The sequence below is a fragment of the Chenopodium album genome, chromosome 14 (genome assembly GCF_948465745.1).
Source record: "Chenopodium album chromosome 14, dcCheAlbu1.1, whole genome shotgun sequence".
NCBI lineage: Eukaryota > Viridiplantae > Streptophyta > Magnoliopsida > Caryophyllales > Amaranthaceae > Chenopodium > Chenopodium album.
The window spans coordinates 35328266-35347846 of record NC_137847.1 but is presented as its reverse complement, the minus strand read 5'-3'; the positions used below and the strand labels follow the sequence as shown (position 1 = coordinate 35347846).

The window sequence follows — 19581 nt, the reverse complement described above, 5'->3', positions numbered from 1 at the left end:
GAGAAACCAATAAGTATTATTTAAGTGCAAAAGAACAAGGTGTAAGGCCATGTTTAGTTCACCTTATTTTTGCTTATTTTAAATCAAATCAGAAATAACAAGTATAATGTAGAAGGGACTCACAGTGAGCCCGTTCACATTCCACACATGTATCACCCTAGAAATTCTTTCTAATTAAAATACCTGTTTTGCCCTTTTTAAATACGAAATAGGAAATTCTAAGACATTACCGCCACTGTGATAACGGCTAAGCCAATTATCAAAGACACACAGCGGAATACACATTTCAAAAACCATTCAAAATAAAACTAACTTCAAAAGTGAAATCAAACGAAAATAGATTCAAACTAAAGTCAACCTACAAGTTGGAACCATTGTAGCCCCTTTCTAACTCAAACCAAATAGCTAAAACATTGTGTTAGTCTCACAAGCAAATAAATAATAATCAAAGTAAATAAAACACATCATATGCTTATAGAAATTAGGCAAGATTCGCTCTTCACTCATGCCTCAACATGAATATGCTTTATCACCTAAAAAGCTTCTCTTTACTTTGTCCCGACTACTCGCTATTAGAAAAGGGTCATCGTAGGGCCAAGATAAAGACAAGGCCAAACAAACATACAAACACACAATCATTAATAATGCTAAGTACATAAGCGTAAATGAAACATACTAACATGCTTTCAATCTAGCATCACACAACTTACCTTTTTAGCACCTATTTACAAGCATACAACATACAACTCAAACAATATACAATTCAGTTTCTTATTTAATTGATTACGTATCAAACGGATTTCCAACCAAATCCTTGCCCCAAGTAATTAGGGTAATCTACTCCGGGAGTGTAGACACCTGATTGTGGCTCCCCCAAAACCAAACCCATTGATGAGTACTTTTCACGTTTTTTATTATCGAGTTAGGTGAAGAGTTGAAGAGTCGAAGAGTCTCGTGAATTTTCCCTTTTCTAACCTTTCTTTAAATGTTTTAATTCAAAATAATTCATTTCGTGTCCTTAAAATCATTCATTTCGTGTCCTTAAAATCATTCATTTTGTGTACTATTTATAAAAATCGTTCAATCCATTTGATTTTGGTCCATAATCTGGGTCCAATAATTGTGTAGCTGGATGGGATTTGAAAAGAGTTTTCCAACGATATATTATAAGCCCAAATCCGAGATATAACGAGGAAGTTATGACCAAAATACTAAACTGAGCCCAAAACAAGCCTTGCATGCGGACCCAATGATCAGTTGGAGGGTCCATTAACCTTAACTTCATTCATAAACCAATTAGGATTTATTACAAGCTTCTAGAATTATTTAGAAGGTTGTTTTGAGTTCTAAATCCATTAGGATTGATTATTATCTTCTAGATTCTTCTAGAAGATTCTAATTTATCCTCTTTTTGAAAAGACAAAGACTAAGAATTTTATATCGGATATACTTGTTTTTAATAAATTTAATTCTGATAAAATAAGGATAAGTATGGATATACGACAAACTTAAAGGAATTATGGCTCTGTCAAGTGCAATTACTAGATATATAACGGATCAAATTATGGAGATAATTAAATTCGTCCATTTGGGTCGTCGTTATATCATAGCTAGAGGTACTAACGATCTTTGGGCCAGTAAAATAGGCCAAATCCCAATTAAACGGATCCTATAAGGTCACACAAAGGGCCTAGATCCAGCATTAGAGGACGAGGGTCATGATGGGCCTCATCCCCTAGGTGGCCGGCCATGATAAGGAGTTTGGAGGGTTTTGGGCTTCCTAACCTAGTCTAATTATAATATGATTATAAGTAGACTAGGTGCCTGGGTAATTTCATAGTACAGTTTTACTATTAAGTTGAAACCCGAATTAGCGAACACGAAACCAAGCCTCTCAAACTTTTTCTCTCTCTCACAGCTCTCTTCTCATCCCCTTGCACCAGTGGTGTGTTCGGTGGTGGTGGTGTTTTGTGGTGGTGTCTGGTTGTCTGCAAAGGTGTGATCGTGGTCTTCCCCTTCACTCGACCAATCTAGTATTGGTGGACAGCTCGTTCGAATCCTGTGGACTAAGTAGAGGAGCAACGCTTGGAGCTCTATTCTCTCCCTGATTTTCCGATCGAATAGCTTCGTGGAATTCACCTTCAAAGGTATAATTATGTGATTATTGGGTGTTATGCATGCGATCTTGATTTAGGTGCTTATGAATATGATTCATGAAATTCCGCTTATAGTACCTATAAAGTCTTACAGTGGTACACTACTAGAAAACAAGCAAATAACGACAGAATTTTTCCGTCAGAACACCCTGTTTTTCGTCAGAAAACCATTTTCGATGGAAATTCCGTCAAAACTGGTTGTCAGAAAACCTTTTGTAGGAAAAAGACTTTTTTCGACGGACTTGTATTCCGCCGGAAATTTTCGACGAATAATGGTTTTAAAAAAACAAAAAAAAAAACACCTCCCACCAGCCCACACCATCAACTACCACCCCACACCAGCCCCCTAACCCGTGCCACCAGCCCCCCTAACCTGTACCACCACCCACTACCCAACCACCAAAACCTCCACCAGAACCCCTACCCACCTAACCCTAACCCACCCAAATACAGATCTACCACCCAGACAAACCCAGATCTACAACCCTAACCCTAACCCTAACAAATTCGGCTGAACCACAGCCAACCACCCCACCACCCACCTAAAACCACCACTGTCGCCGCTGAAACAAACCACCACAACCTAAAAATTAAGAAAAAAAAAAATTAAAATTCCAACCCAACCCCCAAAACCCGAACTCCAATAGCCACTAAAACATATATATTAAAAAAAATCTGATAAAACAAAAAAAAAAAAAGACACATACCTTAATTCGACCACACAAAACCTTGAAATTGGGTTTACAAGGCTAAATTCGACCATTGTAGGGAATATTTCAAGCATTATCCCAAGCTTGAACCCCACTGTGATCATACACTTAAGCATGGTGGCGTCCAAAGGGAAGGAAACTAGAGCAAAAGAGTCGCCAACAAGTTTTAGGAACTTGTAAACCGTTCACAGGGTGAAGGTTACACCCCTTAACGATCCAGGAGAACATCAACTCCAATAGGTCTAGAACCAATACTGGAAGTTCGGGGATGAAGGTACAAATCCAACCTAAAAGAGACTGAATCTGCCCTAATAATAGGCCTCTACTTTATTCTTCTCGTATTCATGTGCGCTTTCTGACTAACATACAATCATTAAATTAACCCTAAACCTGTTTATCTATGTTGGTTAAATATTAATGCACAGATAAAACTATTATTGGAGATCACTTGTATTATAATCATATTAGCCTAAACAAGATTATTAATTATCTTATTAAGCGTCATTACAAGTACAAATTCCCTTTAAACATGCATAAAAGGTGTGATAAAGCAATAACAAATAATAATATATATCAAGCAACATGATAATCATAATAATAATAATCATAATCATAATAATCATGTTAAAGCATAATAATAGCAAGATCTTGGGCATGGTACTAACAAGATTAATAACAAACCCTAGCATGTCACTAAACATCAAAAAATCAAAACTTTAGCCCTAACATGATACTAACATGATATTAGGAAAGAAATAGGAAGCATTCTTTTAATCATACTTGATATTAGAAACATATTCATTACCCTAAACATGATACTAGGAAGCAATAAAACATCCTAACATGATACTAGGAATCAATAAAATAATCTAAGCATGATTTCTATATCAAAAGATCAATAAAGCAATTAAATTACTTACTTGGATGCCTCGTACCTCTTTCTAATAACAAAATACACACGTTAGTAACTTCAAGGAAAAGTATAAAATCAAACAATTATATTAAATAATTGAAATAGAGATTTAGACCAAACCCTCAGAAATATCAAACCTTTCACGTCTAGGGCGAAGGCAACTTCGAACTTGGTTAGGTGTGTCTAGTGCTAATGTATGAGGAATTGTGTTTGTAAAAGGCTAGGCTAGAAAGAGAGAGAGAGAGAGAATAAGCTTTAGCTTAGAGAGAGAAGAATTAGAGAATTCTGGTTGAGAGTTGATGATTTGAAAACGGAGGTCCTAGGACCCTATTTATAAGAAAATAGTCCGGAATCGATAGAAAAGAATTAGAATTCGAAAAGGAATAAAAACACTCTTCTCTATCGCCAACGACAGGGCTTGTCGCCAGGCGACAAAACTGTCGTTTGGCGATGTAGAAGGTTTTCCACGCGTTTTCAATCAAGTCATAAAATCCGTACGAAGGGTAAAATCGTAATTTCATTTAAAACACTTCTTTTATTCCAAATAAAACTCATAAAACATAATTATCAATCCTAATCCCTTTAGGATTCAAAAGAACCTTTTAGAAGATTCTAGAAGACTATAATCAATCCTAATTGCATTAGGAATGATAATTCATAATAGGCCCTCCTCTAGATCATTGGGCCGCATATAAGAACCAAACCGGGCCCAGTTTAGTATTTTAGCCCATAACTTCCTCATTATTCATTGGAATTGGGCTTATAATATATCGTTGGAAATCTCTTTTCGAGCCTAATCCAACCACCATTATCGGACCCTTGTCATGGACCACACTAAACTGGATTGGCTATTTTCATAAAATAAAGCAGGTTCTTGAAAACAGAAAGAAAGATTTTTAATAAAAACTAACCACAATCATTAGACTTTCCACACTTTCACTTCATTCGATTATGATTCGACGCGAAAGGTATTTATCACTGGGTTTGGTTTTGGGGAGACACATTTGGGTGTCTACAACCATCTAGAGTTTTCATAGTTGAATTTAACTTGAAAACCTTTGTTTTCATCATGAGGAGAGAGAAAGGGTGAAAAAGTAGTAAATTGTAGTTGATGTTGATTTTGTTGGGTTTCGGTGAGTCTGACCCACCGCGGAAGGAAACCCGAGCTAAGATCACACTGACAATAATTATAACCATAAAGCATAATTAACTTAAATAACAAGATTAAGAAAGAGATTAATACCTTTGGCGTGTGTTTTGCTCTCTAATTGAGCTCTTACTTCGAAAGCTCTTAGCCCCGCTCACACGAGGACCTCCAACGAAGTCGACCCGCAACCCGAGCACCGAAAGTGGTCTATTGCTTAGGAGTTAGCTAAGCCCGACCTTAAAACCCGAGTAATTAATTGTGTTCAAAGGTTTTCACAATGGTGATGCCTTTTTCAACACTTACTCAAGAAATTTTCCCAATACCCCAAGTTGGGTATTTATAGGGAAATGCAAGAGTGAGAAAAGCTCATCCATCAATGTGGGAGATTTGATTTTTCCATTTTATTTTAAATCAAAAATAAAATTAATAATCAAGCTACTAATAAATCAACAAGTGGCATGCTCACAAGAGAGGTTAGGTGAGGACCATTTGGAGAAGGGGAGGACCAAACTTGCTCCCCACTCCTCTCCCATAGCTGGCCAACACAACATCCTCAACCCAATTACTTTGCACCATGTGGCACCCCACCTCTTGGGCACCAAGGCACCCAAGGTGGGCTGCCAGCTGCTGCTTTACCTTTGGCCCAGCAGGCCACGCACCAATTGTGCGGGCTGCTATGGCCGAGGCCTGCTGCTAGCAAGCCACGCACCTTGTGCGGCTGCTAGTTGCAGCATGCTAGCATGCCATGCACTAGGTGCGGGCTGCTAGCCACAGCTTGCTAGCAAGCCTCACACATGGTGTGGGCTACTAGCTTCGGCTTGCTGGCATGGCTGCCAGCCTCGGCCAGCTGCTAGCATGCCACGCACATGGTGCGGGCTGCTAGCTGGCCATGCCAGCCAAGGTGCGCTAGCACGCATTGCTAGCCACCTTGCTAGGCCATATGCCGCTAGTACTCGGGCATTTCGATGCTAGGGGTATTTTAGTAATTTTGTTAATTTATTAGTAATTTTCTCGTCTCGTCTTTTATTATTTTCGACTCGACTTCCGACGCTCGGTTTTGACGCTCCAAGCTCGAATTTCTGACGTCTAAATATTAATACTCGGTCGACACATTAATTCCTTCCGAATTAATTCGTCGCTTCGGTTGCTTGGGTGTGACCCGAAAGGTTCAGTCAAGATTAAGCTGTAATATTAATTATACATTAATATCACTGATCGGAAGCGGCCTCCACCCAGGCATTCCGATCACTTGACCTCACTGAATAATTAGCTTACTAATAATTCCGAACCCTCTATCGGAATAATACACTTGTTCGAAGGACACCATTCCTTTTAGATTTCGGTGTCGATATTGGTGTTATTGTTGATGTCGGTGTTGGTGGTGTTGTTGTTGCGGTGATGGTTAGTGTTGGCGGTGGTGGTGGGAGATAAAGAGGAGAACGAAGGGAGAGAGAAGGAGAACGAAGAGGAGAGAGCAAAAGATGAAAGAGAAGAAGAACAAGATGAAAGAGAAGTAGAAAGAAGAGGAGAGAGAGCAGAGAACGAAGAGAAGGAGAGGAGAGAGAAGGGGAAAGAGGAAAGACAGAGAGAAGGACAAGGGGAAAGAGGCGGAAAAAAGAATAGGGTTTTAGGGTTTTCTAAAGGTGTTCATTTTTTTCTTTTTTTTTTTAATTATATTCCGTCGGAAAGTACAAATATTCCGACGGATTTATATTCCGTCGAAAATTTCCGACGAAATTGTTGAATTCGTCGGAAATATCCGACGGAATAAAAATCCGTCGGAAATTTCGACTTTTTCGACGAAATAATGTGTCCGTCGGAACTAGTCTGTCGCTATTTGCTTGTTTTCTAGTAGTGGTATCAGTTAGCCTCTTGCATGAACACAATTGATTATAATAATACGATTATTTGAATTCCATGTTTATAATTTATAATCAATTAAGAGGGAAAATTAATTTATTATGGTTCAATTATTATATTAAATTTGATTTAACTCTTGAAATTGATTAAATATGATTTAATTATGCTCAAAATAACCATGAAGAGGACTGAAAATTTGCTCAAAAATTTCGAACACCCTAAGCCTAATTTCGGATTTTTCAAAAATTCAAAGCCCTAAATTTTGATTTTGTGCTTGTTTTTGATTAAATTCGATTTGATTCATGTTTCATAATTTTAATAAGAATTGATTCATGCATAAAAATATTTTGTGTATGAATTAAGAGTTAGAGTTAGAATTAAATTGGGATTAATTTTATGATGAACCCTAACTTTAACATTGAATGGGCATTTAATTTTAATTTTGGATTGATTTAATTTAATTTTAATAAAGGTTATTTTAATTAAATTAAAAATAAAACTAAAAAAAAAAATTAAGTGGCCGGCAGCCGCGGCTGGGTGGCGCAGCCACGGTGGCTACCGACCAGACATCAGTCCAAGAGGGAGGGAGGGCAAGTGTTTCGGGTGGTTGGGCAGCAGCGTGCAAGCATTGCACGGCTGCTACCTCGGCTTCCGCTGTCCTGTTGCTGCTGCCTTGCGCGGCAGTGGCTGCTGTAAAGCAGCCAGCCACCGTGGCTAGTCTTGGCTGGCCAAGCACTTCTCGCTGCTGCCCTTTGCGACAGTGGCTGTGTGAAGCAGCCAGCCACCTTGGCTAGCTATGACTAGCCAACAACGGTGGCCGGCGGGTGGCACACGGTTTTAAAAAAAAAAAATTATTTTAAAAATATTTCAAGATAAATTCAGAATTATTTTGGGATAAAATTAGTTTTACTTGAGATAAATTTTTTTTATTATAGGATAAAATAAAATATTTCAAAAGTTGATTAATTTGATATTATCCATATTTAAGTTGTTAATTTTGGTGATTATCCATAATGAAAGTGTTTAATATTGGATACGATTTGTTAGGATATTCTGAGCATATTTCAAAAGGATAATAATTAATTTAAATAATGTGATTATCCCATAATTAGATTAGGATATAATTGATTCTAAAAATTATTTGATTGGCTAATAATTTGGATAGAATCTCCTATATAAGTTAGGATAATCATGGAGAATAAATATGATTTATCTTTCAAGATTAAAATATGATTTGATTCTGTCTCATGCCTAAATTAAAATATATGATATTTTATAATTGGTCATGAATAATATATGATATTGTCTAATTATGATTAAAAATATGAGATATTTTAGGAAATGCATTGACTTAATTATAAACATTCGATGTTGTAGTTTAGAAAAGCATGTTGAGTGATTTATTATATGGCGCTTTTATATAATATATGATATTATGTTGCTATATATAGACTAGTATGGCCCATAGATTCTAAATACGATCTGCGTATCGTAGTGTAATTTTTTTAATCTAAATACGATTTGCGTACCATTAAGTATTTTTGTAACTTTTATTTAAAGTAAATCAATTAGTTATTAAAATAGTGTAAGTCCAAATAACCCATGAAATGAAGGCCCTAAGGAGCAAGGTTGTAATACTCCGTATTTTTATACGATTTTATTTTAAATAAGTATTTTGTGGGGTATTTAAATAATTTGAAATGAATTATTTACGATATTTTAATTATTTATTTTAAATAAGTTTGGAAATATTTTATAAAAGAAAAGTTTATTTAATTAATTATTTTATTAAGTCGGGATTTAATTTAGGAAAGTTTTATTTTAGTAAAGTTTAATTAGGAAAGGGATTAGGAAAGAGTAAAAAGGGAAAGTTTAGGTAAGAAGGGTTTCTAGAGAAAGGGGTATAAATATTCAACACTTGGGCAAATTAAACTTTGAATAGAGTGGAGAATACCCAAGGTAAACTTTCTCTCCATTCTCCTTTATTTTTCTTTCTTTTTCCCCTTCCCTTTTTCGGTTCACCACCGCTGGCCACCACCACCACCGGTGGGCCGCCGGCCACCACCAGCACTAGCCAGCGGCAACGGCGGCGCCACCAGCAGCCGGCTGTGGTGCCGACCTGCTGTCCGGCCACCCCCTTTTCGAAATTTTTTTTTTAATCTTTTTATTTTTATTTTGTTTAAATCCTAGATCTAATTATAAATTATGAGTTTTGTGTTAATTTTATGATGATTGATATTAAGTATGGTGCAAATTAATTTTCAGATTTTAATTCTAATTAAAAAGCCCCAATTTTGAAACCCTAGATTCATAAATAATTGATTATTGAAGGAATATGATTTAGGGTGGTTTAAAACTTTAATTTAAGGGTTTTAAAGCATAATTACAGCAAGTTTTTATTAATATATATTGCTGAAATTTTTGGTAGTATGCTAAAAATTAAGTTTCTTGAAAGAATTTTAATTACCCATTAATTGGGATTAAAGCAAGTATGAGGTTTTAAATAAATTTTTAGCTTGTTTTAATTAAATTATGAGTGGTTTAATAAGAGTATATATATTGCTGGAAATTTGTGTGGAGTAGATTTTAATGCCCTATTATAATTTTGGTTTGTAGGAGACTTTGAAGTGAGTGATTTCTATTAGTCGTGGCGATTTTAAGATCGTATTCAAGGTACGTTCACGTACTTAGCATATTTTTGATGATGTAGTAGCATGTTAGACTTGATTAATTAATTCCAAGTAGTATCATGATAGATTATGATTGGAAATTATGATTTGGTTGATATTAGTGATTGAATTATGAAGTATGATTTATTTGTGATGGATTAATGATTTAAAAATAATCGTTTGGCATGTTGAATATGAACCACACTTTTATTTATGGCATGATAGAAAACATGTTTAATTAAACTAAATGTTTAATTTGGTTTGGAATATTAAAAGGGAATTTTTATTATGGTTCATATAATTTTTATTGATATTATAAGCATGGAAAAGGAGCTATGTAAGTGTCTATGTACACGAGGAATAAATTGTATGTTGGTGCCTTAGTGCACTTAAGGTGTTTATTTCTAATACCAAGGGATAGGAATTTTGGCGCATTACACGTTTAAGGTGTCTTTGAAACCGAGGTAGATTTAAAAAGGGTTTAACATTTAAATATTATGTGGTCACTAATTATTCAAGAATTAAATTGGAATGTTTAATTGTTTGAATAATTATTATGATTGAATGATTATGGTTTGAGAGTCATCACCAAGTTTAATAATATGTAAATAACGTAAAGAGAAAGAGATTACGCACCAAAACTCTTGGAACGTATACACCTTGAGTATGAACATATGGGGGGAATTATGGGGTTTTATATTTAACCATAACTTCTACTGGGAGTACAGGACGCTGTATTTTCCTTTTATTATTATGCTTAGGAATTCCGCCACTTACGAGTGGTTCTTTCATACTGGCACGGTTAGCTCCCGTGTTAGTACCCCTTTATTGGGGCAGGTTAGGGGGGGAAACCCGTTTGATGCGTAATCAATACTAAATAAATTATTTAGTTACTTAGTTGAGAAGTTTTGTTGTATGTTGCGTGATTGTAAACAGTTGCAACAAGGTAAGTTGTGTGTTGATAGGTAAAAGCATGTTAGTGTGTTTAACTACGCTTACGTACTTAGCTTTGCTGATTGTGTGTTTGTGTGTTTGTTGGCCTTGTCTTTACCCTGACCCTATGATGACCCATTTTTAATGGAGAGTAGTGGAAACAAGTAAAGAGAAGCTTTTCAGGTGATGAAGCATATTCATGATGGGCATGAGTGAAGAGCGAATCATGCTAGTTTCCATAAGTTTATGATATGTTATTCGCTTTAATTATTTTATGATATTATTGCTTGTGAGACTAACGCAAAGGTTTTGAATTTGGTTCGGATTTGTTAAGGGCCTACAATGGTTCCAAGTCGTAGGTTGACTTGTTTTACTTTGGTTTGACTTTACTTCCGTTAGTTGACTTTTAAGTTGAGTCGTTTTAAATATTTTAAAAAGAGAGTCTTCCGCTGTGTGTCTTTGATAGTTGCCTTAGCCGTTTTCACGGTGGCGGTAATGTCTTAGATTTTCCTATTTTGAGTTAAAACAGAGCAAAACAGGTATTTTTAAAGAAAGGAATTTCTATGGTGCTACAAAGGTGGATGGAGATCCATGAAGGTTCAAGTGGGAGCTTTTCAATTCTAGTTTCTTAGGATTAAGGGGCCATACTATGTCATGCTTTATTTTATGCATTAGTAGATTATGCATGTTAGATTTTATTTATGTTGATTGATGATGCACTAGAGTTCACTAAATAATCACAACATAATAAATCTAGGTCCTAGTAATATTGAGATTGTTTTTTCAATTGAAAACCTAACAAACCTTTGATGATTAATGATTGGTCATGCCAAAGCTGGGTGTCATTTTATCTCTTGGGGGACTTGGTGTAAATCAAGTTTTACAATTTTGATTGGTTATACTCAACAAGGTTACCTAAAGAGTTTAAAACCTTGAAGCAAAGGGTAATAATTAAACATGTGATGGTTAATTATTCAACCAAAGAGTTACAAGAGTTGTAATCAGTAAAGAGTTTATTCACCTTGAAAATGTAATGGTTGATGGTAGGGCTAAAGTCTGATAAATTATTGCATAAATAAAGGGTCTTGGAATCACTTAAAATTCAATAGAGATCATTTAATTATTGAATAAAGTGTTTTAAAGTTACCTATTTAATTCGTTTATGGTACTTTAATTTTGATTAAATATAATTATTTTGCCTTATTTTGACATAGATGGGTAGCCGTAATCACAATGACAACAACATTTACAATCTTCGACCATTCCTTGAGAAGGATAGGTTGACAGGGGATAACTTTTCCAACTGGGAAAGAATGCTAAGACTTATTCTGAAATCTGAAGGTAGAGAGGATGTAATTGACACCCCATTGCCGGGACCTTTTCCAGAAAATGCTACTGTGGCAGAGATCCATAAACACAAGGAAACTCTAGAAAGGGTTATGCCTATCACTTTCTTGATGATTGCTACCATGGAGCCTGGTCTTCAAAAGCGTTTTAAGGATCAAGATGCATATAGCATGATGCAAGAACTCAAAGCCTTGTTTAAGAAACAGGCACGAGTTAAAAGGTACGAGCTTTATTGAGAGATTTTGGATTGTAAGATGGAGAAGGGTACCACAGTTCATGATCATGCTTTTAAAATGATCGGCCTTATTTAAAATATATGGAGAAACTAGGGCACCCATACAGTGATTAAATGGCAACAAACATCATTCTCCACTCACTTCCAGAAACATTTAACCAGTTTATCATGAACTTTAATATGTCTGATGTTGCAAAGACTATGAATGAGTTGCATGCTATGCTGGTTAGTGCTGAAAAACAAATGCCTAAGTTAAGAAAGAGGTTCTTATGGTCCAAAAGGGAAAGGGGTTCAAGAAGAAGGGGCAAAAGGCTAGTGCTAAGAGCAAGGGCGGCAATAAAGTTGCTAAGGCTCTTGAAAAGCGCAAGGCTACTCCAAAGTCCAAAGCTGCAGATGAAAGTGAATGCTTTTACTACAAGAAGAAGGAACATTGGAAGCGCATTCCTCAAGAATAATGGAGCATCAACCTTGGGTATTATGTTATAAACATTTTAACTTTCATCACTTAGGCATGTGATACCAAGTTGCACTGCTAAACATTATTCATGTTGTGCAGAAACTGCAAAGAAGTAAGGTTAGCAAAGAAATGGAACTTAAGGGTGCACTAGAAGTGTTCTAGTGGCTAGAGAAAGCTTCATAGTTTTAATTTCTGATTGTTTTATGATGATTTTAGACAATTTTCAGTTTTGATGAAACAATATTTCGGTTTTCTATTGAGATACTGATTTGGTTTTACTTGGCTTGGACAATTGTTGATCCACGACCAAGGTAATATATAGTTTTCGTTTTTCTAGATATGAGTTAATTTTATTTTATGACATTGATATAAGTAGATCACTAAAGCAAAATTAGATGATTTAAGACAAACTTACTTATAACAAAGTAGGGTTGCATCACATAAACCAATTGCGCATCTAAAGATTTCAAATGGATGGACTCTAATTCTCATTTGATTATGAATAACTTGAGAATTAAAAGTCATGCTTGTTAGGTAAGATGACCAGGTCACCTTTTAGTTGAAAGGGTGAAAGAGCTAAAATGACCTTTTAGAACTCATACATATGATGTGTGTGGATCAATAAGTTCAAGAACTAGAAAAGGATTTAACTATCTCATTGCTTTTACTAACGATTTAAGTAAATATGTCTATAATTACCTAATGAAGTAAAGGCTGGAATCATTGAAATGTTCAAAATTCCAGAATGAAATGTAAAATCAGTTTGAGATAAACAATTCAACACCACAATATGATTGTTGTGATAAATATTTAACTCAAAATTAATGATCATTTAAGAATTTGTTGAATTAATTCACAATCCAGGAACATAACAATTAAAAAGTGTCAGAAAGCAGGAATCGAACTTTGCTCGCCATGGTCCGATCCAAGATAAGCTTTAATGATTTACAAATATCATTTTGAGGATATGCATTACGACAACAAATTGCGAACATACTAAACAGAAACTCAACCAAAGCAGTTGAAAAGACATCATAAGAGTTATGGATTGGAAATATTCCAAAAGTTGCATTTTCTAAACAAGATTAAGGGTTATGAAATCTATGTAAAATGTTTACAATGATGACATAATAGACCCTAAATTAGATGAATAATTCTTCGTTGGTTATCCCATGGAAACTAAAAGGTATTATTCTTACAATCGCTAGATAACAAAGTGTTTGTTGCTCGCGATCGTGTCTTTATAGAAAAAAATCTCTTCCTACAAAGCCAAGTGGGGGTAAAGTTAGATCTCAAAGAGGTTCGAGACGAGAAACAATGAATGTGAATAACAACACAGCAGAGACGAAAGCGCATGAAGTCAGCTAATTTGATAAATCATGTGTCGAAGGAAGATAATTCAAATAGCGAGGCTTCTATCGTCCCACTTGAATGAAAGGCTTCAAAGAGTTAAAGAGAATAATTCTATTGTTTCTTATACCTATCATAGGTTACTTAGGATCAAAACAAACAGTTTGTTGAAATTCTAATAAAAGGTGGATTATAAAATTTTCCTATAGGAATGGTTGGAACCCACAACCTACAAGCAAGCTTTTGAAAGTACCAACCCATGAAATCCATAATGGACTCCATGTCTGAAAAGATGTGTTAGCCCTTGATAGTCTTACAAATGGGATCAAACCTATTAGCTAAGTAAGCCTATTCGGATTCTTCTAGTGATTGCTGAAATTTTTTTATTACGAAATTTAGTAGTTGGATATCAAAACCGCCTTCTTGAAATTTTTATGATGGAGAATGTGTATATGATATAACATAAAGGGTTTGCACGTAGATCCAAAAATCCTACATTGTTTTGCAAACTTCAGAAATCCATTTATGGATTGAAGTAAGCATCAAGGAGTTAGAACATTTGTTTCGATTAGGCAATCAAATAGTTTGATTTCCATAAAGAACAAAAAGAAATCTCGTTGATACAAGAAGTTTATGGGAGCAATCAGATCTTCTTAGTTTTATATGCAGATGACATACAACTGATAGGGAACGACACACCAGTGCTTAAATAAGTCAAGTAATGGTTAAGGAGTTGTTTCTATATGAAAGACTTAGAGACGTTGAGTACATGTTGGGAATCAAGATCCACAAAATGAATCTTGAATAATGATTGTACTTAATCAAGGGATTTATGTTGATAAGGTTCTTGACAAGTTCAAAGATGCAAGACTCTAAGAGAGGACCTCTTCCCATGTCTCATAGTATTACGCTCAGTAAAACTCAGTGCCTTTAAAAGCCAATAGAGTCGAGGGGTATGGATAATGTACCTCATGCATTTGCAAAATGTCCATTATATATGCCATGGTATGTACAAAACAAGATGTTACACATGACTTGTGCATGTGTAGCAAGTTTCAAGCAAATTCAGAATAAGCATACTGAAAGCTACTAAGAATAAATCCTTGAGTACTTGGGAAGGACTAAAGGAATGTTTCTAGTTTATGGTGGAAAAAGTAAATTAGTTGTCAAAAGGGTTATACGGATGCAAGTTTCCAAATAGACAAGATGACTTTAGATGTTGATCTGGATACATTTTTGTCTGAATGGAGAAGGATAGTGGGCTTGAAGAGTTCAAACCAGAGCGATGTTGCATACTCAATGTCAGAATATGAGTGTTTAGCTATAGTAAGAGTAGTTAAGGAGGAAGTTTGGAGCAAATTATCCTGTGACTAAAAGGATGCCTTTGCTAAAACAAAGGAGCCAGGGTCACATCACAAATCGAAACAAATAAATAAGAGATATCACCTCGTTTATGAGATCATTGGCCAGTGGGACGTCAAGATCTACAAAGTTTTATTATGAATGAGAATATCACTTATTTACTTACTAAACCCTTTCAACAGACTAAGGTATAAGAGTCTTACTAAAGTCTTGGATTGAAGAAAGTTATGTAATTTAAGTTGTGTATGTTTTGAGAAATCATATTACAAAGAAGCAATTACCTCCCCTAATTCAGCATCTCGCATAAGATCAACCTTGGTGAGACCCGCAAGTAAAATCGGCTTATTAATTCTATACTTCTTACTATGCCGTTGCTAAGATCCCCCACCATTTGTACACCACCAAAAAAAGTTCCCAATCGAAAACCCTAACCCTAAATCACCAAAGATCGAAAATTTAAGTTAAAAAAACCTCAATTTTCGGAATTAAACCAAAAGAATTTCATAACTCTATCTATACCTTAAAAAAAAAATCAAAAATCCAGATAATAGAATGTAATACCCCGTATTTTTTATACGTATTTTTAATTTAAATAGTATTTTTAACACCTCGCGTAGGGTGAGTGAGTGCTCTACTAGGGTTTGAGTTCCGATAGTAAACGTGTGCCTTTTTCTTGTATTTTTCGATTGAATTTCCTTGGTTTTCAGCGACTATTTCCTCTGCAATGGCCAATTCAAGAGATTCCTTGTCTTTGGAGGATGAATTGACGAAGGATTAGTAAAAACTCAAATTAACAGAGGATGAAAATCGAGTAATTGGAGATGTTGATGGTGTTTCGAATGATTATTACCAAAAGACTAGACTTGATCTTGCCCTTGTAGGGAGGATGTTAACTAATAAACCTTATAATGTTGAAGCGATGCAGCGTGTTTTAAAGGGTCTATGGAGGCTGCATGGCAATGTGGCGGTTCGCGTGGTTGAGACAAATTTATTTATCTTCTAATTTTTCAATGAGGAGGATAAGAACAAAGTTTCGGAAGGAAGACCTTGGTTTTTCAATCAACAAATGCTGCTATTGAAATCAATCGATGGTAATGAACAACCATTGGATGTTGTCTTTGACAAATCCCCTTTCTGGATCCGTTTATTGGATGTGCCTTTTGGTCGCCGGAACTTAAAATTTGCGCAAGAAGTTGGTGATGCTATTGGAGAATTCATGGACTTTGATGACTCTAACCCAGTTGGGTGGGAGGAATTTATGTGAGTGAGAATTATGATGGATATTATGAAACCATTGAGACGTGGTATCAAGGTTGCAGTTGGCCCTGCTATGACAAAGTGGGTTGGCTTCAAATATGAAAGGTTGAGAGATTTTTGCTACTATTGTGGCAGGCTTAGTCACACTGACAAGGATTACCTAGAACAGGATCATGAGGAAGAAGAGAGCGGTGTGGTGTGGTGTTCCAGTATGGACCTTTTTTGGTGGCGTCACCACATCAAAGGTCTTGATTTTTTTCTAGTTGACAGAGAGAATGAGAGGAAGTGGGTTGAAAATCTCTCTAGCAAAAAGCAGGTTCGCAAGGTGTCATATAGTAACCCCAATGCAATCCGTATGGGGCCTCCTAGTGCTGCTCGCAAGCTCCAATTTCCATCCTCCAACCCTGACTCGTCTACTCCTAAAATGAGGGAGGCTTCCTTGCAGGCAGTGTTGGTATTAAGAATTAGCCCAGTCGAAAATATGATTCGTGTCCCTTCAACTAAGGAAGCTACAGTCAATAACCAAGGGGATGAGTGTGAGGGAGTTAAGGAGATTTCTAGTGAGCTGGGTTTTCAAACACAGGGGAGTGAGAAATATATTTCAAAAAAATCTTGGAGGAGAGTTGAGAGTGTCATTAGAAAAGAGGGAGTTGGGAATTTTATGGGCACTTCTGAAAATAGCAGTAGGGTGATGCTAGGAAGGAAGAGAGGGGTAAGGGACGTAGAGGAGAATAATATGGATGTTTCTTTAGAAAGTGGAGCTAAAAAGACCAAATTGTTGCCTAGCAACAAAAGCATGATTGCTGATAACCTCAAAGTCAAGGAAGATTTGCTTGCCTGAATGGTTCATGAAAGTGGGGAGTACTCTGAACTCCAAGATTTGCGAAGGTGGTGCTTGAAATTTGCCTCGGACCTACTTTTTATCTCAGAAACAAAAATAAAAAAAGGTGAGTCCGAAAACTAAAGAAGCCGTTTGGGTTTTGATTGTAGTTTTGGAGTTAGTAGTATGGGTTTATCTAGAGGTCTTTGTATTTATTGGAAGAAAGACAATATTGCCTTTTCTTTAGTCTCTGTTTCAAATAATCATATTTGTGGTGATATTGTGGATAATGATGGAGTTGCTTGGCGCTTTGTTGGAATTTATGGTTGGCTGAAAACGGCTAATTAACACAAAACATGGCAACTTCTTAGGAGTTTGTGTGATTCTTTTGATGGACCTTTACTTGTGGGAGGTGATTTTAATGAGATTCTTAGCTATGATGAGAAGGAAGGGGGTGCTAACAATGAAAGAAGAGCTATGGCGGGTTTTAGGGAGTCCTTACAAGACTGTAATTTGCATGACCTTGGCAGTTTTGGGCAGCGCTTTACATGGGAAAGGGGACTAACTGAGCAGACTTTGATTAGAGAGCGTCTTGATCGCTTTTGTAGCACGAACTCTTGGCGGAACTTGTACCCACAGGCTGAAGTTGAGAATTTGGTGAGGTATAAATCAGATCATACTCCGATTTTGTTGAGAACACAGCGTGCAAAAGGAAGGAAGAGGAAAGGGAAAAAAATCTTGCGCTTTGAGACAGCATGGCTTCTGGACCCTTCTTGTGAAGAAACAGTTAAAGGAACTTGGCTGGGGTCATTTGTGGAATCAATCGAGGCTAGACTTAGCCTCACTCTTGAGGCACTGAAACTTTGGAGTGGGAAAAAATTCTCTGACCTTGATATGAAAATTGAAAAGGCCGAAAATAAATTGAAAGAAGCACAGGGGCAAGGAATTTCTACTGCAAATATTGAGCATTGTGCTGCCTTGGAGAAATCTCTTGATGAACTTCATGAGAAGCAAGAAGCCTATTGGTATCTCAGATCTAGAGCTGCTGAAATTAAAGATAGGGACCGAAATACTAAATATTTTCAACACAAAGCTTCTCAGAGGAGGAAACGAAATGAAATTAAGGGTCTCTTGACGAGAATGGGAATTAGTGTACTGATGGGGAAGGCATAGAAGGAATGGTTGAAAAATTTTATGAAACCATTTCACTTCGGCAGGCCCTTCCTTGGCAGAATGTAACCAAGTTCTTGATGCGGTTTACCTTCGATCAGTCCTACAGACAATGAGTTGCTTCTCAAACCATGTGACAAAGATGAGGTTATGCGGCTATATGCTTTATGCACCCTTGCAAGGCCCCGGGGCCAGATGGGCTTCATGCCATCTTTTATCAAAAAATTTGGCATGTTGTTGGTGATGCTGTTTTTGAGAGAGTGAATCAGATCCTTAGTGGTAATCTCCCTCCAAGCTCGATTAACAATACAAATTTTACTTTAAATTTGAAGGTGACCTCTCCCACCTCGATGACTGAGTTTAGGCCAATTGCGCTATGTAATGTTTTGTATAAAATTACCTTGAAGGTCATTGTTATGTGTTTGAAGGTAATTTTGCCAAATGTAATTTCAGAAAATTAGAGTGCTTTTGTCCTAGGGATATTGATAATAGATAATGCCTTGATTGCCATGGAGCTCTTTTATACAATGAAGAAAAGGAGCACAAGTCGTAAGGGAACCATTGCCATGAAACTTGATATGAGCCGAGGAAGGCATATGACAGAGTTGAGTGGTTTTTTCTGGAGAAGCTTCTTTTGAAAATGGGTTTTGCAGAACCTTGGGTGAGAATTGTAATGAGTTGTGTCACTACCGTTTCCTACTCATTTATCATAAATAGGAATGTCTGTGGCAAACTTGTCCCTTCCCGGGGCCTTCGACAAGGAGACCCTCTCTCTCCCTATCTCTTCATTATTATTGCCGATGCTTTTTCTGCTCTTATTAAGAAAGCTTTGGATCACAAGCTTGTTCATGGTGCGGGTGCAAGTAGGAATGGACCGAAAATTTCATATCTCTTATTTGCTGATGATAGTTTACTCTTTGCTAGAGCCAACTGTGAGGAATGCTCCAAGATAGTTGATATACTCAACATATACGAAGCAGCTTTCAAGCAGAAAATTAACTATGATAAATCGGAGGTCTCTTTTAGCAAGGGTGTGTGTGTTGAAGAGTTGATTCAGATGATGGGAATGAAAATGGTAGATGAGCATGAAAAATATTTGGGCATTCCGACTATTTTGGGGAGTTCGAAGAAAATGGTCTTTGCTTTCTTGAAAGACAGAATCTGGAAAAAGCTGAACGGGTGGAAGGAAAAGCTT

The 19581-nt window shown here is 36.3% G+C and overlaps 1 protein-coding gene across 1 annotated transcript; it reads left to right on the top strand.

Annotated features, from left to right (window-relative positions):
• Positions 1–17402: 17402 nt before the first annotated feature.
• LOC145577992 (uncharacterized) lies at positions 17403–18389 on the top strand. Its single transcript, XM_081635404.1, has 2 exons — positions 17403–17541; positions 17629–18389. The coding sequence occupies exons 1-2, from the start codon at positions 17403–17405 to the stop codon at positions 18387–18389; spliced, it is 900 nt and encodes a 299-aa protein (XP_081491530.1).
• The last annotated feature ends 1192 nt before the right edge of the window (positions 18390–19581 follow it).